General features: G+C 39.6%; 1 protein-coding gene across 6 annotated transcripts in view; it reads right to left on the bottom strand.

Annotated features, from left to right (window-relative positions):
• Window positions 1-12,696: 12,696 nt before the first annotated feature.
• The window catches only part of SBF2 (SET binding factor 2), a 236,072-nt gene continuing 224,011 nt past the window's right edge, over window positions 12,697-24,757 (bottom strand). For all 6 annotated transcript variants that reach the window (XM_038139505.1, XM_038139508.1, XM_038139510.1 and 3 more), the window contains 7 exons: window positions 24,081-24,208; window positions 23,348-23,581; window positions 19,008-19,112; window positions 17,726-17,919; window positions 17,141-17,228; window positions 15,569-15,700; window positions 12,697-15,297 (listed from right to left, as the gene is read on the bottom strand). In XM_038139505.1, coding sequence (XP_037995433.1) covers window positions 15,199-15,297; window positions 15,569-15,700; window positions 17,141-17,228; window positions 17,726-17,919; window positions 19,008-19,112; window positions 23,348-23,581; window positions 24,081-24,208 — 980 coding nt within the window. In that variant the 3' untranslated portion in view covers window positions 12,697-15,198. The remainder of the gene's footprint in view (window positions 15,298-15,568; window positions 15,701-17,140; window positions 17,229-17,725; window positions 17,920-19,007; window positions 19,113-23,347; window positions 23,582-24,080; window positions 24,209-24,757) is intronic.

Below are 24,757 nucleotides of genomic sequence, written 5' to 3'. Positions count from 1 at the left end.
GAAAGCATTAAGAAATATACTCTGTAGTCCTAGGACTCATTTAGGAAGATATTCATAAAGCTAACCTCTCAAACCTTTTGCTTTTAACTTCCCATCTCAACAGCATTTGTTACACCCAAGGACAGAGTAGTAAAACAAAAACTTCCAGCAGTACTTAAATAGAATGTTCATCTTCCAAAGAGCAGGAGTTTGGTTGCAAAGCAAACATTGCAGCCCTGTCATAAATGCTCAATAGCAGAGATGTTATTACAGCAGAGGTATTATTAACAGCAAGAGGAATTTTTAGGTCAAGAGTATCTCTCTAATAAGATTCCTAGAGACAAAAATCCCCACATCAATGAAAACAAGCAAAAATGACTCCCAAATCCTTCTCATCCAAGCACTCAGAGCCTATAAGGTCATATTTGCAGTCCATAAGTTGTTCTGCATTAAGAAGTGAAAAGAAGTCTCAAGAAGAAAAAGAATCACAACCCCAAAGTGGCAGCCACCTTCACTGTAAATTAGGTGACCTCCTCTGTATTTTAAACTACAGCGTGCAAAAGGATAACTGTGCACAGAGTGAAAAAATATCCTACACTCTTTGTCCTCTTGGTCTTACTACACAAAGGACCAGAAGATCTAGAACAAGGAGACATAAATAATTTTGAAATACGCCAAAACTTTGGAAATGCCCACCCAGAAAAACTACGCAGAGTGTAAATTTTTGCTTTAGTCAAGCCAAGAACTTCCCCAGATAATGACAACAAGATGAGAAACTCAGGATAATCGGAATAAGTAGAACATCTGGATAACTACGAAAAAAATGTAGGAGTAAACTATCACATTGCAAGAGTGAAAGCCTGACCCTGGTGCATAATTTTGTAGGACTTTAGGGACTGCAAATGCTCTCTGGTATTATGGACAACAGTATTTTGTTATGGAAAAGGCAGAAGGACAGAGTATTTGTCCCTATTGCTGAGCAGCAGGCGTGGGATGCTCCCTCCTGAGATTGCTCTGTATCCATGAGCAGTTGCAGGCCTTGGTGTTGTGTTCCTCACAGAACCCCCTGCACTGCTCCAGCTCCCTCAAATCTCATGGTGGGACACAGATGTGCTTGGCTCCTGAGATAACTGACTGCTAAGATAAAGAGCAGAAAAAGAGGACAGAAAAAAAGCTAAAGTACAATTCTCTGCTGTTTCTGCCTCTCAGTTCACAAGATCTTCCACTTGTCCCACTACAAAGCAGTGGTTTCAGCTAGCACTTCCAGAACTAAGTGGTGTTAACTTTTAACATGGGTTAAAAACACAAATAATTCATATTCAGCTCAAGGTTGTGTAGGCTTGAGCGAATTCTTTACAGAAGATAACACTTTTATTTTGCTGTGTGTCCATGCCTTGGTTTGGTTTTAAATCACAAAGTTGACCTCATGATGTCTCTGAATTTGTGTCTTTGGAAAAATAAAAGAAATACCAAACCTGAGAGCTGGGGTTGTCCAGAGTTGTCTTGGAGAAAAGGACACTCTGGGGAGACCTTAGAGCACCTTCTAGTGCCTAAAGGGGCTACAAGAGAGCTGGAAGGGGACTTTTTCAAGTGCAGATAGTGACAGGACAAGGGGGAATGGCTTCAAACTGAAGGAGGGCAGAGTTAAATTAGATATTGGGAAGAAATTCTTTTACTGTGAGGGTGGTGAGGCCCTGGCACAGGTTGCCCACAGAAGCTGTGGATAACCCATCCTTGGAAGTGTTCAAACGGATGGGGATCTGAGCAACCTGGGACAGTGGAAGGTGTCCCTGTCTGGTAGAGGGATGGAACTGGATGATCTTTAAGGTCCCTCCCAACTCATTCTAGGACTCTTTCCAATGAACAGAGCCACGGACCCTCCAGAAGGAATGCTTACAACTTTACCAAAACCAGAGTTAAAAGGAAGATGTGCTACTGTTTCTACATTCTAAATAGTGGATAGTGGGAAAAAGGAAAAAAATGTAAATTGAATAAATGGTTCCAGAATGCTGAGCACGGATGCCAAAGACACAGAAGCATTTTTGTGGTGTTTTGACAAAGCAATTTTATCTGTGACACACTGCAACAATAGTCCAGAAAACTTGACCGGAACCCTTGCACCCACCAATACAAAGGCACGTCTAAATAGAGAGCGAAGCAGGACGTGCATTGCAAACCGTACGGAATGCAATGCAAATAATTTTCCAGTGCAAATCGTATGGAAAGCCTCCATCTGAAGGCTCTGAGGCAGAGAAATAGTGGCAGTGCTGAGTCTGAAAGTATCGCATGTCCCTCTCCCACGGTGCAAACATCGCCGGCAAACCGCGCTGGCGGCCGGGCTGGAACAGGGCCCACGTCACACGGCACAGCCCTGCAGCTCATGGAAACACCAACCTGAGGGGCTGGAATGCTGGTTTTCTGTGCCATGTAACACTGTGAGTTACATCATGTTGTGGGCTCTCTGCTTCCTTTTTCTCCTCTGACGGGGTCGGGATTGGAGGCGCTTGAGACGATGGTTCGTGTTCAGCCTCAGGTGTTTATTGTTTCTTATCAGTGTTCCAGCCTCACAGCAGTGAGCTCTGCAGCCTTTCCTTAGCAAGGCACAAAATGGCCAACTATCTCTTGTTACAAGGTCTTTTAAGACTAAACTATCCCATTAAGAAATGACACCTGGATTATTTTCTCTTTTAACCCAATAACTGATCACTTGAAGTGCGCAATGCAGACTTTCCTGCCCAATTACAAAATACCACCCAAACCCAAGAAGAAAGAAGAAGGTAAAGAACAACCTGTCCCTGCCCTAAAATCTCCATCTTGCTTCATATTTATTACTATATTCTAAAACCCCAAACTCTAGGTTTTCCACCCTGTGGTATACACACTTCTAAGCAACTCCACACCCATAATCCCAGTGCTACCAATCAATTCTGGAAGCCTTCTCTGCAGCCTCAGGTCAATTGCACACCTCAGTGTTCTCCTGCAGGTCTGTGCCTTTCAGCACAGGAAGTCTAAAATTCTCAGCATCCAGGGTTCCAACAGCAGGTGACTTCAGTGAAGTTTGTTTTGAACCAGAACAACAGATCTGTGTTTCCTGCGCCTTTAAAGAATTCCTTGGCCTGCAGCTCGGCAGGAGGGAGCCATCAAGCTTGGCCTTGAATCGTGACACGAGGAAATGGCTCTGAGTTTCTTCTCCAGGTGGATCTCTCACAGCATGGAGAGCAAACAGCCCTGCTGAAGCTCCTCTTTGGCTGTGAGTGATTGTGCTCGCTCTAAGGGGCTGCACAGGAGCAAAGATCTGCCCTGCCCTTCCCTTCAGGAGCAGCTTCCTGCCCAACTTCCATTTCCCAGGACTGGAGCTGTCCATCCTAAAGTGTGCAGTGACACTGAGAGAGGCACCAACACTCCCTGGGGCTTTGTGCAGGAGGTCAGCACCACTGGACATTCCTTTTGTGCCTGTGCATGCAGCTTGGGAAAGAAAAAGAAAGAAAGAAAGAAAGAAAGAAAGAAAGAAAGAAAGAAAGAAAGAAAGAAAGAAAGAAAGAAAGAAAGAAAGAAAGAAAGAAAGAAAGAAAGAAAGAAAGAAAGAAAGAAAGAAAAGAAAGAAAGAAAGAAAAGGAAGGAAGAAAGAAAAAGAAAAGGAAGAAAGAAAAAGAAAAGGAAGAAAGAAAAAGAAAAGGAAGAAAGAAAAAGAAGAAAAGGAAGAAAGAAAGAAAGAAAAAGGAAGGAAGGAAGGAAGGAAGGAAGGAAGGAAGGAAGGAAGGAAGGAAGGAAGGAAGGAAGGAAGGAAGGAAAAGGAAGAATTAGAGGTCTGCAGGCAATTTCAGGGCTCTGCTGACCCCAGGGGCAATTGCTCATTACACATAGCAATGAATCTCGAGCACCTCATACCCTACCTGGCAGCTAGGAATATGTGCTTTACTTCTAAATAATTCCAGAGATAATTGGGAAAAATTCTGCAGCCAATACTATAAACTATGGCTCTACACCAGTTGATTCTGAGCTATGTCTTTAAAGGCGGATGTTGAAGGACTGAGCCCCGTTTAACACAGCAAACATAACCAGCCCAAGGGAGATCTCTCCTCGGGCTGTGCTCTCAGGCTGCTGAATGCTGTGAGATGAAAGTTTTCCATTATTTTGCAGAGCACAGTGCATAGGAAGCACTGGCCAGTTTCTATAGCTGCTGCATTACTGAAGAGTTACAGTCTAGCCAGCTGACTCTGCAATAAAATAATTCCTGTATCATATATTCATCTTGATTACTGCTTGTAACAAACACAATCTCATCATTCCTTTTGTGAAATCATAAATCCAAAGAATTAAAAGCAATTTATGGTGTCACTTCCAAACCCATGTGAAGTTTCCCAGCATCCCATGGTTATTAGCATGTATTATTTTTGTTCTTTTTCCAGAACACAGTATTTTGGAAATTATGATGGTAAATCCAGAGAGGACAGAAACATGGATCCAAAGCACTCTGCTGAAAGAAAAGCAGCTTTAATAATAACAGCAAATGCTGGTTTTCATGTGACCAGAGCTCAAACTCAATTTAGCAGATATGATAAACCTTCATGAGGGATGGAACCTCTGCTTTGCTGAACCCAGGGCAAGCTTTGCCAAATAATTTGGCCATAATGGCCGAGCAGGCCATAATTTCACCCCCTGAAAAAGACTTCAGGAATAACAGTAAAAAACCAAAGGAACTAAGAATAGCCCTTTTCCTGGTCCCACATACATGACAGCTGTTCAGCTGCACGTTCTCCTGAATTTTGCTACCTATGACAGCAAAGAAATGGGCCTGTCAAACAACGTGCCAAGACAATGGAGAGCTCCAAATATTTTTATCTTTGACAATGCTGTTCAGGAAGTTAGTTATAAGTCAAACTAAGTGCTGCAGTGTGCAATATATGCTGTTTATATTCATGTAATCGCAGAGAAATGCTCTAGTTGGCCACGGTATCACTCAAGAGCAGAGCAATTGATCCCTCCTGAGAGTCAGCTCAATCCAGAAGTGCTGCAGCAAAGCAAGGACAGATCCAGCTCGTGGAAGATGCTCAGCTTGTCTGAAGTTACTGCCACAGCCATTAAGACACAGTAGCTGAGGGATCTTTAGAAAGTGCTTTAAGGTGATGTATCCATCCTACCGCACAGAGAAAGAGCTGACTGCAGGTTCCGTCCTATTCCATGCCTCCCAAAATTCCATCTAAATGGAATTCACCTGCAGCTTCCAGGTAAATTCTCCAGTTTCCCACACACTAAGTCTTATTATGGTTTCTAGCATGAGCTGTTTAACTTAATGTAAAAAAGATTCTGCCTCAGTTGGCATGTCACCCACGTGTCAATGACATGTGTAATGCACAAAATGCAAAGTGTGAAAAATATACCCTCCCTGGGTCAGAACAGAGGAATCTTATCTCTTCTGAGCACAGGAGATTTCTTGTTGCTCATGATTGTAACAGAATTTGAGGAAATAAAATATTTTATGACATAGCAGAAGGATTTTTTTTTTTTCAGGTAAAACATAAAACATAGTTAACAAGAGGAAAACTTATCAATGCTTTCTAACACACTGTAGTGCAAAAATGAGTCAAGACTCCTTGGTTGGGAGATGGAAGTGTTTGCATCTGTGAAGGGTCAGTCTGACTTCAGTGCCTCATGCAGCGATTACTTACACATGCTTTTAGAGCAAATTACAGCATCAAAATACTCTCCATCACATTAACAGAATGTCCAAACTGTCTTTTATTCCACACAACTTCAACACGTTCAGCATATGTGCAGATCCGGTATTTTATTTTAATGTGGAAGAATTCCACTGACATGATTAGGCTCAGAGGTATTTCTGATCCACACCAAATCCTTTGGGAAGCTGGGATTGGATACAGAAGGGCTCTGGTGCAATGGACAAATGAGATGCTGAAGGTGGGTTAGCTTCACGTATCTTCTGCAGTTTGTTCAATTTTTATTTGCTGATTCTGAAGCACTTCTTTTCCACAGAGGCACACATGGAACCAAACCGTGCAATGATGCAGTAAACAACAGCTGCAGCCACCTTTTGGCTTGTTTCTATTTCTATAGCATATCAGCAGCTTTTGCTAGGACTTGGCAAAGCTCCAGGTGTTACCTCTTAAAGGGAAGGGAAAGCACCTCTGGATTTACCTCAGAGCTGACAGAGATCAGCTCCAGCAGGATGCACTGTCCACAAACTCTGCAGAAAATGTTCTGTGAGAGACCAGGGCAGCACATCCCAAACTCTCCACTGAGTCCTGCAGCTGCTCTTGGGACAATGATTTCAGTAATTCATAGAGTCTTCTCTTCTCAGGACAGAGTCCAGCACTTGGATCATGGCATCTCAGTCTTACCCCACACACTTCAGAGATCCCTGTGAAGCTGGCTGAAGGTGACATGTTAATGGCACACAAAAAACCCACCAGGGAATCTCTCATTCCAGATACAGGAACCCTTTAGCACAAGAGACATCTGTGAACATCTTCCCAATGCAGGCTGCAGCAAACCATCCAGATCAGGACACGGCCTCAAGCACAGCAATATCATATTCCCAAAATATCATGCTAAAACACTGCTGCAAACTGAGCTATTGCTGCTCAAAAGCCTTCCATATTTTAGCAGTTTCTAGAGGACTACAATTCCTGGAACTGCACCATCAATCCAAACTTCCAGCACTTCCAGCACTTCCCCCTCAAACTCCACATGCCCCACAGTTTGGGGCACCAGAATCCCAGTTTGGAGCACCAGAATCCCATTTAGAGCTCTGGTGGCTCTTGGTGGCTCCAGCCATTTCCTTCCTGCCATTTCATCCATCCAGAATGTGCTTCTGGCCACAGGCATCAATCACCTGTGGGTCTCGTGGCAATCCTCCCCTTCAGAGTGACAAAATATCAATTTGAATAACATATACTAAAATGACAACATTAAGGCAAATTGCATCTTTTTCTACCCCAATTTCGTTCTCAGTCTTTCCCTTCAGAAGGAAACGCTGCCATGTTCCTGAAACATAGCTCAAAGGCACTGACACCAGGTAAAGCCACAGTTTGTAATTTCTATCCTTCCTGGGTTTGAGATTTTTAGTCTTGCCTCCTCCCAGGGTCTCTGTGCAATTCCAGGTAATAAAGAACAATTTTCCCATTTTCTCCGTTTGCCTGGCTGCTGCCCTGCCCTGCTCATTCAATGCCACCTCGTGTAACAAGGCAAAGGCAAAGAGTTTTAGGATCTGCTTTAGACTTTTCCTCATTTTGCACATGTTGTATTTGTAAATGTCTTCTCATAAAGGCCTGGACTTTGCATTTAATGGAGAAATGCAGGATAACACTCATAATTTAAAACTGTTTTGTACCGTATTAGTAGTAATCCAGCAGTGAAAAATTCAGATGCCGGCTGCTATGAGGGTTTATTTCCCAAGTACTCATCTCTCTTTGGAATTGCTATCCATGTTCATTCTCAAAAATGACTGCAGGTTTCTCTCTCCACTCCCATTCTCTTCTAGCCTTGCAAAACAGAGTTTGATAACATTAATTTCTGATTTGGCAAGAAATCCTGTATATTAGCTGTGCTCTTTTTCAAGGGCTCTGTGGCCATTTCTTGTTGAAGTGCACAGTGTCACTGCTTTTGTCTTTCAAAGGAACAGCTTTACCTACTGCAGCAGAAGCTCAGATTTGTTTTAACTGCATTCTAGCAGTCCTAAAATTAAGTGTTTGTGTTACCTACCAAGCTCCTTTAAGAGCAGCGAAGGTAAGAGTTCTAAGCAGCATTTCTTTCCTCAGGTATTTATGAGCCCTGACATTTGAGCCCACTTTCACTGCCATGTCATATCTTTTTCTTTTTCCCTATGCAGATGAAATGGAACAGGCGTGTTTGCCACGTGGTTTCTGGTTGAAAAAACATTCATTGCGTGTGCCAAGGGAGACTTTGTTTTAGGTGTGGTGTTGGTGTTTCAAACTGCTAGGAACCCTCTCCTACAGAAAATAACAATATTAATTACATAAGATCTCAAAATAACATTAGCAATAATTAGTAATCGGATACAGCAGTGCAGTAGCAATTTTTTGGGCAGCTCAGCTACACTGAAGAAAGCCAAGAAAATTCATAATCAAATTGGTTTGGTTAAAGCAATAAACAGAAGGCAAAGGCACCCATATTTTGCTGTGTGGACAAAATCCTGTATTATAGGTTATTCCACATTTGAGAATGCCCTCACAGCAGATAAGTATGTTACATCATGGAAAGAACGGCCCAAATTTGGAAATTCAAGAAGAGACCTGACAGTGCATCCTTTGTACCCATCTCCAGCAGCTGATAATGATTTGGCCCAGTGGGCTCTTGATAAACAAAGCTGTGATGTTCCCCTGGAAAGGCACTGATAGCAACAGTAGCGATGGTATTTCCAAAGACCAGAGTTCAGCATGCTTGATGCTGCCTTCACACTGACCTCTTCCCTCCCTGCTGTTAAATCTAATTCCAAAGAGTGATAATCACTTGTCAAATGCTCAGGGTGTTTGAAGCCCAGGCTCAGATCCAGCGTTATTCCTCATGGCAGCCCAGCAGACCACACTCAGCTCCCCAGAATTCCAAAATACATGGAATTGGCTGGAGCCACCGTGCACAACTTGAAGTGGCCCCTGGTTTCAGAGCACTTAGAGGAGCACAGAACTTTTCCCTTTTGGCTTGCAGCATGTCAGAGCACCTGCAAGTGTTCGAGGCACCCCTGGGTTATGAGCTAACATGGATCATCTTTGCTTCTCAAACGTTTCTCAGCTAAATTTACACCTGATCAGACAAGTAAAGGTCGAAAACAAAACAGAGAGCGAGACAAGTTTGGAGAGGGGTTTTGGGGACCAGATAAAGCACCTGCCCTGGGGGAAGCAAAGGAGATGGGAAGCCTTCCCCTGCTGCTGAAGGTGTGGCTGTAGGGATCCTCTTCCAGGGCTGCTCCTGCAGCTCTTCCCATTTGCTCTGCGAGCTTTCCCCCACCCCACTGTGTCCCGGGCAGTGCCTCCTTCCTGGCCATGCTCTGATCCTCTGCCTACCAGCTGGACATGCACTGAGCTGCTCCCATCTGCTGTTTTCCTCTCTGCTGTACCCTGGCATCAACTCCCTGCTTTGTCAGGACCAGCAACCAGCCAGGGCTTGCTTTTCCTGTGCCCCTCTCCACTTCCTGACGTGCAGTCTTCATAATCTCAGTTCATCGTGGCTCGGTGAGAAGAGTTTTATCTAAAATCCAGCTTCTAAATTACTCCAGTGAGAGCAGTAATGCAGGCACTTGTCATTTGGGGTGTCACTGGAGGCCTCATCACACTCTCATGTAACTCAAACTGATAATGAAAATTAACAGAAATCTCTGGGCTGCAATCCCAATATAAACTGAAGGAACTCTGTTTGGGTTGCACATACACATTTTTCAAATAAAGTGGTCAGTTTTCTTGAGATGCTATCATGACATAAGGAAAGCTCTCCTTATCTCAAGTATTGTATGAATTTAATTTAAAAGAATTAACTGTGCATAATGTTTCATTGTGAAATGGGGAGCAGGTCTGAGGGAAGATAAAGTGGGCAAGTTGCACGGAACCCTGTTTCCAGGAAATACCTGAAGGCAACAGGCCTGCAGCGACCTAGACCAGGGGAGAAATATTTTTCAATTGAGGCCCTTCAGACAACAGCTAAAAGAATTTAATGGCAGTCCATAGCAACTTGCTGGGGTATGCATGACCTGACTGACAGCGACATTTAGTTTTGATAGCAAAACCAGAAAATCTGCTGGCATGACAAAAACCTGTGCGCAGCAGTCTTTGAAGTTAAACACATCGGGCACCACAGGAAATGTCTACGTGTTTGGGTTTTGTTGCTGGGCTGAGCAACTTGTCCCACCTGCCACTGTGTGGTCAGCTGTGTGCTTTTAATGACTGAAATAAGAACCGATAAAACCAGTTCATATGAAAAATTATTTTTCTCTCCAGAAGTTTGTGTTACTGAAGAAACAAAGTCTCAAAGGCCTATGCATGAAGAAGGGCATGCAAAATGTAGATTTCTGGTTGAACCCAGATGTCTGATTGCTGTAGGAACAGAATGGCACTTTCTGAGACTGTCAGAAGACCTAGAGCCTGCCCTGGCCCTGCTGCCATACATCCCACACTCGGTGGTCAGTGACACCATCCCACAGACCAAAACCAGCTCCCCGGCTTATCCCTGGCTCTGGTTCATTAGCACTTGATGGGATATTTTCCAGCTTTTCATACTCATACCAGATAAAGACTTTCTGCAAGCTTTCCTTTCAGTCAGGGGCCTGAAGCAGAAGAAATCAAGTTAATTTTGACTTAAATTTTGACTGTTCTTTGGTCAGAAAACAGTTTTAAAGATTAAGAAAACTGGTTGTTTTAAGTACAAAAATAGAAGAAGAGATTTTTAAACTTAATTTTGCTTTGAAGCAAATCCATGATTTACCCTAATTCAGGAAGCACTGAAAATGAGAGCTCTTTGAAAATTAAAAAAGAGCATAAAAAGAATCTTACCAGCCTCCCAGAGAAACAGGCTGCCCAACTTCATCAAAAATCAATGGCAATTCCAGTACCAACTCTTCCACAGTATCTTGTTTAAAGTTTCAGTTCCAAATCATTTCACTGCATGCAATACTACCAAGTTTTGAATGCTTTATTCTAAATAGTCAAAGTATTTTTGATTGAAAACTTAGTGCAAGTACTTGCATCAAAATATTTAACGTGAGGGATAATGTGAGCACGGCAGAAGTAAAATTAAGTTTTAACTACTGGGATGGCACAAAAGCAATGCAACACAAGCAAGGCCTGTGTCTGCAATTAATTAAACTTGAGAGTGTTCCACCTGCACTATTGCTCATTATATTGAGCTTCTCTGATGATTACACACAATTTTATGATATTATCGATTTGAACTCACTGGAGGTCTTGACATGAACAGGGAGGGATGTTGCACCTTGCATAACTCTTGGACAGATAATAGAATTCAGATGGATACCACGAAGTTTTGGAGTTCCTGTTTGGGGACAGGCTTGAATTCCAAGAATTCTGAGTTGAACGGTGAGAGAAATTCATTCAACAACAAAGTATTCATCAATTTTTGCTGAATATACACTGATAAATAAGGCATCAGTAAATAAATTAAGACTATGCCTCAGGTTTTTCTAGGTGAGTAAAGGGGCAAGAAGGAGCACTATTTAATACCTGAAGGAACTGCTACCTTTGTATCTCCTTCCAGGATAGCACCGTGTGCTTTTAGTTTAACTATTAACATCTCCTGCTATTGCCTGTTTTACAGATAAAAGTATCAGCTCTCTGTGAATCTCCCAAAAGACACTTAAACATCTTCACCAAAGAGTAGGCAATGGAGAAACCGAAAACATGCCAAAATTAAGCAACATTTCCTATTCTAAGTGGGCACATTCTGACTTCTAAGCAAAATTTGAAGAGGAAGGAGGAATCCTGAACTATACAATGTCAAGCTGAAACTGGACAAAACGTAATTTCCCAGTGGATGTTGACTGGTAAGTGAAGAGAGGAAACAATACTGAACTTGCAGCATCCTAACTGACAGTCAATCAATTGAAAACTGGATGTGGAAAAACTCAAAGATGAAAATTTCCTAAAGGAGAATATGGATGCTACCACTGCCTTTGGCTTGCACAGTAGCCAAAATTGGGGAAGAAACAGATCAAATACAGACAAACCCCCAGAAAGCAGGGGCAACAGTGATACTCAGCATGAACTTCAGCGTAACTGGGGAATGGGTAGATTAATTCCAGTTTTCTGACTCTCCAAAGCAACCACAGGATAATCATGAACAGACAAAATATTTGGATGATCACAAATATGAAAAATGAGAAATGGGGTGCAGCCACTTCGGTATTCTCCAAGAATATTACAGGATGAAAAGGCAAAATGACAGTGTTTGGACAAGATCACTGCATTTTTGTTATGTCTGAAATGCACAAAATATCAGATACAAATAATGTGTGTGGGATGTGACACAAAATTTTGAACATTTGTTCTTGGGTCTGTTAGCTGTTTGTGTACCATTACATAACCAGTGACCCACACGTGTGGCATGCTAAGTATTTTATTTTTTAGCATAGTAATTCTAAGGCTCCATCAAAAGAAAGGGTTTTTATAGAAAACACTTGTTAGATAGGAAAGAGAAATCGCTGATAAAATACCCCAGTAACAATTCTTCAAAGCCTAAACTCGCCTCATTCCTCCACCTACGCCGTGGATGTTTTGTCACTGAACACAGAGAAGAACAAACAACGCTCTCCCCTTCTGCAAGACCTGCAATGCTGTAATTCTCTCTTCTACAGCAGGAACGTTCTGATGCACAGAGTGGAACAGAGATGTGACACAGCAGGGGGAGCACATCCACTCATCCCCAACTCCTGGGTGGATTTTTCTAGAAAATGTTCCAACATGAAGTTGAATCCCTTTGTACACAGCATTTTTCCCAAACAAATTCCCTGTTCCTAATGCCCTTCTGCTGCTGATACAACTCAAGCACAGTGGCAAACCCTGCAGCTTAAGCTATGCTGACTTGTCCACATTTTCTCCAAGTCTCTGTTGGAATCTTCGTTTTGCAGAGGAGAGACCTCCAGGGTGACACTGCAAACTTTGTGTCCTCACACCGAGAGCCTTTTTCCAGAGTTCCCTTGCACACTCCTTACACAGACACCACAAACACCACGTCTCTCGTTTCAGCTTTTATTCGGGTATTTTTAAGTTAAGTTGCTCAAGTCCATTTTCCATCAATACAGACACTAAAAACTGAGATCAACATTTAAGGCAACATTAGCATCCATGCCAAGCTCAATATGCAAACCACATCCTCTAAGCACCACAGCACCCCAGAACTGCCACGGGTCCCCCACCTCCGTCACACTTTCCCTTTCCGTTTGGACTCTGCTGTCCCACACCACACTCAGGAATTCCATTTACATGCACAGTCTCAAGTCAGACCTTGCCAATTTTTATTTTTTTATAGTTTCTTTTTTAGGAACTAGATCATTTTTGCATAAGGTGATATGAGTGAGATACGTCTCAGGGTGAAAGTATGCAGTTGACTCATGTTGACAATACCACACAGAACCTTTTTTTCTTGTTTTTTAAAATATATTTAACATCAGTATTCAATGACTTTAGTATGAACATTCCGTGTATTTAGCCTTTTGGTAAAGGCTAGGCATTGAGACTTGTTAGAATGATAATTTTGCTTTAAATTCTGATTCCTTTAGTGTTACTGTTGACAAGTGTTTGAGTTAGGGATGCCCAAGTGCAACTTTTAGGTAAGAATATTTACAAGTATACAAAAGACCACGTAGTTTTGAATACACCCACTATTCTTAATACAGAGTAGCTAAGGATTTGTCTTGTGCCCTTGTGGAATATTTCAACAGGTGGGTCTTGCTTTTTTTTTCTCTTTTACAGTAAAAGGAAAGTTTTTACTTTTCCTTAAGGAGTGTATTTATTACAAGATGGTTAGCATACATATATCACATAACATACAAGCGTTAAAATTGACCAGTTACAAAATAAGCAGTGGTATGTATATCTTCATATAACCTAAGAACAGGATCAGTATTTTACAAAGTACATATAAAAGTACTTCATATACAAAGAAAAATACAAATGTGCAAACACCATTGTCACAGGTGGAAATTTGTCAATTGAAAAATGCTAGAAAAATCCTTCATATTTCTGTTTTGATATTGCAAATGCATTAAAAACAGCTGCATTTCCTATTGTGTGTGGTGAGAAATCTATGTTCCTTTCTGACAAAATACATTAGTTATAAAAAAACCCACAAAGTTTAATAACTGAAAAATCTTGTAAGTATAGTCAGTTTGGTTAGGCTGACATTAAATTACAAGCAGAACACCTGGAAAAATGAGAAAATAGTGAATCATATTTACAGACCTTTTGTAATATTAGTGTGCTATTTAACATATTAACATTTCAAAGTAAAAACAATGGCTTAATTACCTACATATTCTACTCAAAGTCCTCATTATTTGTAGACTGTAAAATTTCAACTAATTTGGGGCTATTAAAAAATGTTTCGCCAGGATTTTAAGCAGAACAAACACAAGTTCATCAAAAGTAAAAATCTATAAACAGTCTTCCAATTAATGTGCAAAAAAAATGTTTAAAAAGTATCAAATCACGACACCTCAAACTTCATTATGTACATATCTAATATCTGTAAATGCTGTTAACTAGCTAGTTTTGTTTTGTTCTGCTACAAATAACTTACCTCTGTCCTGCAAAATGTCTGCATTGTAAAGATTTCAGTGCAAGTGCTTGCTTCATTGTTTAGTGCATTATCATGTTCGTTATTTTTTATTTTACAGTGAGCAGAACAGCATATAAATTAACACATACAACTCACACACAAGAGATCCTTCGTCTACTGAATTCCTAGTTTGTTGTTTTCCATTGCTCCAGGGCAGTGTCAGCCAGTTTTCTCTCGTTTATCCCATTGGAATTGCACACAGAATCGAAAAGAAAAGTGCTATCTATGGTCTTCAGGTAATCCCTAGATTCTGAAACTCCAGAACAACATTGCAGAAGCACTCGGCAGAGCATGAGATTAGAGAATGACCTGCACACTGAGAAGACACTTGAAAGTCTGGCATCAGGCAATTTCACTTTTTTGGTCTCTAAAAATATCAACTGTCTCTAAACCTTGGCAACCTGGTGTGTATGTCACTGGACTCACAAGCTTCATTTATTTATCTGTTTTTAGGAATTGTAGACATGTTCCCTCTTATTCATGACTAGCTTGGAAATAAGAACATTCTGCTTAAAAATCTAAATAAAGTGGAAATACACTTCTTGTTGAAGGGAAAATTTCTACACTTTCCTTTGGACATATTTCCTAACCAAATAGCTCTGAAATTAGAAAACCAGGCTCAGATGCTAGTGCAAATACAGCCCACTTTTCTAGCTAAGAATTGTACTGAAGAAAAATGAAATTCAGGATAAATGGATTATTATTTTTTCAAGTTCTCCCTGCAGAAAAAAATAGCAGTTACAGTGGTTATAATTATTAAACAGAAAAGAACTTATTATGAACTTTAATGGCTGAAATGTAAGGAAGGCGGGATGCGTGTCAATAACATTCCAGAACTCAGTTTCTTCCAGGATGAGGTGCTTTTAAATGGGACTTTATCATGGAACATTTTTCTCCTTTCTATGCATCTGAAATGCAACTCTGGATCCTGTCCATCCACTGCTGAGCGCTCTGTGCATCTTGGGCACAAAAGTTATACACACGTTTATTTGTCTTCAGCTGCAAGGGAAAAACAAGGACACAAAGATGTCAGCACATGGAAAAGAAAACCTGCAGACTTTAAACTGCAATACTCAATTGGGCCTGAATGTAACATTTTTGAACTATTGCTGTTGAGAGTGATGCCAGCTACATAAAATTTTTTTGTCTTGAGATGGTCCAAGAGCTCTTTCCTAGCTCACACCTTCCAGCAGGACTGCAAGCAAGAGCTTAAACACACCACGGGAAGGAGGTTTCACATAAAGATCAAGTAAAGACCAGATATACTCACATCAAAAAATGCCTTTTCACTGGCATGTTTTGGAGCTCCAATGGTTGGAGAAGCAGGAATCACAGTTTCCACTTCTGCAAGGTCTATGTGTCCCTTACAGCTCGTATCCTCACCAGAGTCATAGTATCGCAGCTGGAGCAGAGAGAAAAGAAAACCCAGATGTGTTTTTAGATGGATATTTCAGATCAATTCCCTTTTCCTGGATACAGCCTGGGGGCACTGACTGCTAAGGGTGAGAGGCACAAAGATTACTAGGAGCTGAGTTGCTGGGGAAGAGTATTTTGTCTCCAGAGCTCCAGAGCAGAGAAGCAAATAGTCATGGATTGCTCTGGGCAGAGGGCACGTGAGGCAGGAAAGCAGAACCATTTCTTCACTGGTCATTACATAAGAGCAACACAAAAGCTTTACTTCACTGAGGCATTGACAGAACACTTATCCTCTGTATTTCAGGAATTTAAAGCGATCAGCAGAAATTGAAGTGTAATTTTAGGTAATTATAAACCACACAGAAAGCTCACATTTTCCTATACTGCACATAGAGGTTGAACAAAGTCTGTGCTTTTCTTTCCTCCTTGCAAAGATACTTTGATATGGATATTAATCACTCTGTAAAGTGAGTTCCAACATGTAAACAAGCTCCAAAAAAAGCCCCCATTACAACACCCCAACGAATTCCTGTAAGCCAATGCAAAATAGCAACAGAAACCTTCACAGCAAAAGTCAAACACCAGAATTCCAGCTAGGATTGACCTGTGTTACTCCTGCATCTATCATACTCAGAATGTTATTTGGTTATACAAAAAATGTACGAGTATCTTTTTCTCCTCCAAAATGAACCTCTTCTCCTGTATATAAGATATATAGGATATATTAGGAAGAAAGATTATAAGCAGCACATTTGTTGGTATTTACCACACTGATCTCAAAGCACTCAATTAGCCTTTCAAAAGATGCCTGTCTTTATCTATATTACATACTTTTAAGTGTATTGACTGCAATAAATTAATGTCTTTTTAAACAAAAGCATACATGAGTCTGAGAAATTATAATCCCCACTTTGTGGAATATTTGGCTCAAAATATTTTACTGCCTGATGACCCCACATTATTTGAAGTAACAAGACCATAAATTTCTACGGCAGAATTCTGGCATACATTGTAAATTGGAGAAAAAGTTTAGACCAGCAGATGTCTATTTTTGGAGCTCCTTTTTATACAATGTTCAGGTAGAACCACTTATGAATAATTTTGCTACTAAATTTACATGACTCTGACTAAACTGAAGTATTCCTATGTATTTTTAAAATACTCTCATATATTTTTATAAAATACTCCTATGGTTTTTTTTCTAAAAAATAAAAGGCAAAATACTAAAATCCCTCTGTCCACTCAGAATTCTGCATGAGCTAAAAATACACAAGAGAAACATTGATAGGTCATGAATGCTGTAGCACACATCACATCTGAAAATCACCATTACTAATATTCTTTGTAAGACCAATCTGTACAAACTGAGACAATAAAAAAGGAGCAACATAATAATAAAAGAAGTCCATTATCTAAAAAGTTTTACCTGGTGTTTTGTCACATCCAGCACAAACCAGCGAGGTTTCCAACCTTTTAGCAAAGCTCCTCTTTTGTACAGCGTACCTTCAAAAGATCTGAGAGGGACAGAAAACACAGTGGCATGTGACCCCATAAGATGGATACTGCTGAGAAATAAAAGCCCCAAAATGATACATATTAAACACATACAACATACATATGAAACACTTATTTTCCTGCAGGAAAACTAGCAAGATTTAAACCAATAGTTTAGCTATTGGTAACTGTGACACACAGATAAAGCAGCCTTTTAGTAGTTTGGATGCATTAAATGTACAACCACAATTTGCTTGTGCATCCAATGAAAGGGAAGGGTGAAGGATGCTGGTAGGAGATAGAGGCCCACCCACTGAGACAACTAAAAATAATCCAATCCAAAAAGAAGGAATAAGGTGGCCACAAGATGTTCTGTGCACATGAAAGTTTCATTGCTTCCTAAGGCAGAGACTTACCAATTTAATAAAATCTGACTAGCTCCTGTCTGATTATTCAATGATATTCGGATATACTATCTGATTATTATTACTAACTACTGTCTGATGATTCAGTTTACCTATTTTCATCATTCTTGGATGTGAAATGATTGTACAGCGTTGTCGTTCTTCTGTCTACTCCATTGGAGGGAGAGATGCTTGAACTCTGCTCCTCCCCCAGCCCACTGTCAGGTATTTCCAACAAAGACCTCTTCTGATAGGAATGCAGATTAGGTGACATCATCCCTGAGGAGCCAGAAGGATGTCTCCGGAGCTGAAAAATAGGGAAACAGAAGAAAAAAGGTAATGCAACGTGTCTTGCATTGTGAGATGGTCTCAGTGCTGCACTGATAATAAATACATGGTACAACATGTAAGCTGGGAACTACTGTGAGGCCAAAAAAAAAAATCTTCCTAATAAAAGTCAGTGCTGCCTCAGAGAAGCCAGAGGGATGGCAATTCCCTGCATTTCTTAGGCAGAAGGGTTCCCAAGGTATGAGAAATCAGTATTTCAGAAAAGCTTCACATATTCCAGTGACATAATACTGAACAGTGTTTGCCTCACTTTCTCAGAAGCATCTAAAACTGATCAGACATTTGGGTACAATAAAATTCCCATTTTACAGTGATTTCAAAGGGAAGGAAAGGGGGAAAGGAAAAGCTATGGCTTCCAAGAGCTATTTTATAGATCCATATAATTTCAGTAGAATCTCAATAACCTAAGGAATAAGAGGGATCCTGTATTTGGTCCTATTCTAAATGACAATACTCCACAGACACAGTCTGGAACTGGTAACTCAGTGTGCAGAGCTCAGAGGCCAAGTTCCCAAAAAGCAGCAACTAGCATTATTCCTGGTGCACACAGAGAGCAAAGAGGCAGCTTTTGACTTAGAAAGTATCTATACTGTCTGCTCTTCTTGTTACCACAGACAGGAATTGGAAACACAAGCATGAATATTTCTTATCCCTTCTTATAAATTATAAATCCATTTAGCCACAGAAATGTCTTTATGTATCTTTGAGAATCTGTGATATCCTTTTGGCTACTTTCAGGAATTGAGCTTTTTTAGTACTTCAAGAATCTTTTAAATGTATAAAATCATACATTTGTGCATTAGTAAAATGCTCATTTTATCTGTATGCCTTAAACTACTTTGGAAAATCAACTAGATAAACAGCAAAAGTAAAAATACATTTTTCAACATGAAGAAATAAAAAGCCAATATCATGGGTTAGAACAATATATTCTGTTTTTCAAAAGCAGTATTTTACTCCAAGAAATACAGTGGTTTCTTCAGTGCCTCAGGTAGCTTATACAGCAGGAATGGAATTATTCCATTGGACAAGATCTTTTCTACTCACATTGTCTTGCCTGGTGTCATCCTTGAGATTCATTTTGACCCTTTCCCACAAAAGCTGCCACCTCTCTGGGCTCTGATTTAATTTACTTTCCAACCTCTCGATTTCCTGAAACGAGTAAGAATAAACATTTCTAAAATAAACATTTCTAACTGATCACTGCCTGGCAATCATTTTTATACAGCCATTCTCTGGTCAGTGTTTTCACCCAGTGAAGTTCAAACCCCTCTGTCACACGAGCTATAAACTGAGAGCCCTCAGAATCAGGACTCAAAGGCACCCAAGGACAGCATCAGCCACATTTTGTTCTCCCTGCATGTCCCAGGTTGGAGGAGCCACCAGGCTTTCAATTCTCCCCCAGTTCTCCTGAACACACAAAATTCAACACCCACTGCCATAACAGAAACACAGCACTGATAAGGACAGGCTGTATTTTATGAAAATATTTACAAAGAACAAATTCTGTGCTGCGACACCAACATTGTACACTGCCAATATTAACATTTACCCTGGTTTATAAAATGTGATACAAAGCTGTAATAAAAGAAGGAAATGAAACAGAAAGATTTATTCGATCTGGATGCCAAACTGTAACAACATGTTCTTGTTGTGGAACTTGGGAATATGACCTATGTTGATAACCTCCAGTTAGGGTTATTTCCTGTTAATAAGACAGTGCAAAGTTAAGTAAAAAGAGGCAATTTTATGAGTTTATGTTTACTTGTGAACACTCATTGATACATTTGTCAAGACTTTGAAGTGTGGTCCATATTCCTTGCCATGCTTTCTTTCTCCACTTCTACATTCAACAGCTATATTGCTATGAAAATCTTCTTATTAATTAAATAAAACTAAAACCTCAATTTTGAAAATTCAATTAAGAATCAATGATGGATTAAAAATTTGCTGCAGGACATAGGCTTCTCATGCTATATAGAAGCTAACTAAGCACCTAAGATTATATTTTCGAAGTAGAGAAAGTCTCTACTTACTTCTGCCATACTTAATAATTAAAGTAGATTTCATAGTATTGTCCAATTCCTATTGATCTTTTGATTGAAATTTTTTTCAGGAAATTGCTATTAATTGAAAGACAGAAAATTATTATATTTTTAAAGGAAAAAAACATTTTGATAGGGAAATTAACTTCGGAACTAAATTTTGAACTCTTGGGTGAAAATAAAAAGCCAGCATTTGACAACAACAGGAACAAAATATTTCTACAAACTTTTCCTTGCTGAAGATAAATTAGAAAACTCCAAAGAGAAACTAAATATAAGAAATGTGGCTTAATAGCAAGAATCAAATGAGAAGCTTCAAATACTGAAGGTAGCTGAAAGTCATATATGCTCTCCTTCTGCTAAGAAACAAAACCAGAATGCTTTTGTTTGGAGTATCTTCAGGTAGATAAAAAAATAAGGAATGATGATCACAAGCCAGACTAAAGCCTTCTCAAGATGACTTGTTTTTGAAAGTGCTGAATGGAAAACACTTCTGGGGGCATAAAACTGAATCAATTTACCAGACACTTCCTAAAGTAAAATCCTTTCCAAATTGCTGCAAAAGGATATAAGCTCTTTATTGCCCTAAGTTAGGCAGTTTAATCTGATCATTCTCTTTCTGCCCTACTCCTGACTTCTGAGTACGAGTCCTTCTCTGCAGAATCTGGAAGTAACTGAAACTGTTACTTAGCAACTGGGTCACATTCCTTCTTTTTTGGCTCCACAGTGAGCAGTGCTTCCAGAACGCAAAATGAAAAACTTTCACAAAAAACTTTCAACAATCTCCTGTATATAACTTGAAAAGTTAGGACTAAATTCTCCTTTAATAGACCCCATGTAAAAAAACATACATGGCAATAAATCACTTGCTCTTCAGTTTTAAATTTTACGGAAAGCAGCAGATTTTTTTTCCCTTTCCACGTGTGGAATGGATTCTGAGTAGATGCATTTCCTTGAAAGAAAAAAAAAAAACCTTTAAATTGATCTCTCTGGTTGATCTGCTGTTGTCCAGGCTTACAGAAAAAAAAAATAAAAATAGATATATATAGATATATAGAGATATAGATATAGATGTAGATGTAGATATAGATATGTATATATACGTGTATATATATATATATATATATATATATATAAAACGAAAGGTTATAACAAATTCAATTATGAGAATATCTGTTTCCTACAATTAATGACCAGCAATTAGCAATTACTGTGGCTTCCAGAAGATCTGCTAAATAACCTGCTTTGGAATATCTGAATGGTAGAGACAGGAGTTACATCTGCAGCAGCTCCAAGACTCTGGAGACTGATCTCCTCCTCTGCACCCACAATATGCCCCTGAATGCACACAGGTTCATTTCTCACAATTCTTACAAATATCAGGATCTGTTCCACTCTTAAAAGAAGAGCATCACATTCTACCCTGAAAATTCTAAATTAAGGCACTCCGTAACTTCTCTGTTTCAGCTTTACATCCTGAAGTGCACTATCTAGTTTTCAATTGAAAAATATCTTTAGAACAAACAAATTTGGGCTTATCATTATAAACAAAGCAAGACTCAATCTTCCCCAGTAATTTACGATGCTAAATATGGTCTCAATTGAAACATTTTTTGGATACCAACACATTCTCAGTGGATTTATGATTAAAAGAGGTCTTTCTCCTATATCAGCAATAGCCCTAAATTAACAACTTGTTTTAAAAGAACGTTCACTTTGCTTTTTAAACTTAGAAGAATATTTTTGTAACCTTTATACAACCTCTCCAAAGTCTTCCAAATGTTCTCTCCATTGCTATCTTTTATTACTATAATCTAATTCACAAATAATATTTAAACTCTATAAAAGCTGACCCACATTTCTTTAGCCTATAACACAGCTAATTTCCCTGTTACATGGCACTTTCTCACAGTTGTGGACATGGATAGTCTGGCACCTACCCCGGGAAGAAATGCAGGAGAACATTGTTGTGTTCCTGATGTGCTCCTGGCCTCTGGTTACCTGACACAAAACTCTCTGTGCTTTGCTGAACAATCCCCAAAATGTGCCCTGCTGAGAGGCTGCTCTTCCTTTGCCTCTGGGAAGTTAGAAGCTCTGAGAAGTTCTGACTCTCTTATTTTGAGTCAAGGGTGGGGGTTTTACATGAGATTCTCTTTCTTTATTAATTTTTTTTACTGAGCATTGTTCCTCTGTTCGATCAATCAAGATTGCAAGGAACAGACCAAAAGGAATTCGAGGAATGTGCCAGAATGAAGCGAACTCTATCAAAATCTTCAAAGACTACATCCATTCAGAAGCTTCCTGCATTAAGACTTGCTAAAAATCATCTTTGAAGCAGGAGATTTGGGGGCCGAGAGCATATGCTGATTTTCTAAGCGTTGCAGTATTGGGCTCCACAATCCCAGCTTTAATTGAAGGTAATGTTTGCAAAGAGTTTTCAAAATAAAACTGCACACAGGGATGTGTATCTGGACATGCAAGTGGCTCAAAACAACGGAATTGAAGAGCGCCCTTGCTATTTTCCTGCACTATCAATTATGATGATATGTTAGGCTGTTAATTAATTATAATCAACAAGCATCTTCGTCTTTAAGAGAAGACAGATGTTAAATCACTCTAAATAACTACAACAATGATGGTAATGGGATCATTTTTCATCTTCTAATGAAGGACAAAAACTAAGCAGCCTAAGTGAGCCCAAACAAGAAAAAGCCAAAATCAAGCATCTATTTCAAGTACCAAAGTATTTTGAAGAAATCTAAATTTATCAGTTTGCTTTTAGTAAACATGAATATACTAAGAGCAATCATGGCAAGCTTTTCTGAGAAATGTGGGCCGAGATGTTCAGTTTATGTTCGTGCTTCTGCTTCCCAGCTGTTAAAATCAACAAGTGTCAGATTCTATTTTCTGATTTGGCCAAGAATCTGGGTCATTATTTTACCACACACCTGCTTTAAAATGTGGAGAAGGAGGTCAAGAAAGCAAGATTCACCATTTGCCCAAATGAAAATAGCTCCTCCTGCATTTCCTGTGAAAGGCAACCTAAATTTTATTTATTCTTTAAAACAGGAAGTGAAAAAATGAATCCATGACTACAATGAAAGCACATTCCCAGGGAAGTGTGCATCCAGAACAACATCAGCTTTGCAGGACGCCTGATTGATTCCCAGAACCACCACCACATCTCCAGATCAACCAGTCAGTCTTACTAAAGACCTGTTTTGACATCTATCATGACCCTTGAAGAACAGAACATCTGTAAGGCAGTAACTTCAATAAAAAGTAAATATGAATTTCATCAGCGTAACAGAACTCACTGTTCTGTGCAACACAAGTACTCACATTTAAAAGGCTGGTGATGGCATCAGGCTGTATTTTTTTTACATCATCATAACATGGCCACACTATTTTCCTCTTAGTCTGAGAGGCTGAACCATCTGCTTGGTCATTTTCTTCTGAAACACTGCATTTTGTGGGTACCATGGTCCAATCATAGGAAGGACCTGTAGCCAAAATCTCTTCTACGTAATAATCCCACTTTTTGAGGCTGGACATATTTACATTTGGCTTCAGTGCCTATTTGAAACAAAGTGTTAGTGTAATGACAGGAAGGAAGCCTTTGAATTTGAGACTTATGACACAATACCAATTCTAAATTGAATTCTACAATGGTGAGTGTACTGTGAATTTTCTAGAATTATTCAAGACACAGCCCAGTCTAGGGCACAAAAGACTGAGATGTAGAAAATGTGATTCAACCAGATTGCTGTGAAATGTATCCCATTATGACTCTAAACTCAGTTCCCCTTTAAAGACAATTTCAATAATAATTCATATAATTTAATGAAATCAAAAAGGGAACCTCATTTAGCTCACCAGGATGCATGAATACATGTTCCAGAATTTGGCCCTTTAAATTACATTTCCATGCCTTTCAGGTACTGCTCCAGTCATTTAGATAAGGTCAATTTTATCCACCAAATACTTAACTCAGTTCAGAACAATTAAGATACCAAGATGTACTCAAGGAATCACTCAGAATAACAAAGCACCTGTATTTTAAGAAAAATCATACCTCGATTTCAGCAGGGGCATAGAGGTAATTGAAGAAAATGGGGCTCCTTTTGTGCATCTTTTCAATACATTCCCAAATGCAAATTCCTTTCTTGGCATGTTTCTCTCCTTTATCTTCAAACAATGTCCCTGGGGAAAAGAAGAGCAGCAAAAAGATGGTTTTGGGATAATGCTCAACAAATGCTAAAGCACAGCCTAAAGGAATTTCACAGATTGAAGTTATAGCAAACTCTACTATCAAATACCACTGCAAGAGGAAATGAATAAAGGAGATAAATAATAGATATTAACATATTTTTTTTTAATAAAATGGTTGCTCAAGTCTAATCTGCCCCACAGCTACAACAGTTTTTAAGAAAGCATTACAATGCCATGAGAAGCAGCCCACAAAGCAGAGAAATTTGGAGCATGTTTTTGTGGACAAGTCCCAAGAACAGCCCCAGCTGGGGTGATGTAGCCTCAGTAAGATGGCTCTGAGGGCAGCTAAGGCCTTGGAACCAGTCAGGTTGCACATGACAGATGGAGTAAAACAGAAAATATAAAAGGAGAAACACTGAAGATAATGCAGGAGGAAGAAGTGGGAGGAAATCAATGGAAAGGGTTTTCTTTCTTGAAACTTTGTGCACTCTCTGATGGGCTCACAGAGACTTTGTTTCTGTTAAAAGAAGGTATTTAGTA

Source organism: Motacilla alba, chromosome 5 (assembly GCF_015832195.1).
Source record: "Motacilla alba alba isolate MOTALB_02 chromosome 5, Motacilla_alba_V1.0_pri, whole genome shotgun sequence".
NCBI lineage: Eukaryota > Metazoa > Chordata > Aves > Passeriformes > Motacillidae > Motacilla > Motacilla alba.
Note: the sequence above shows the minus strand (reverse complement) of the source record. Positions and strands in the feature narration are given on the sequence as shown.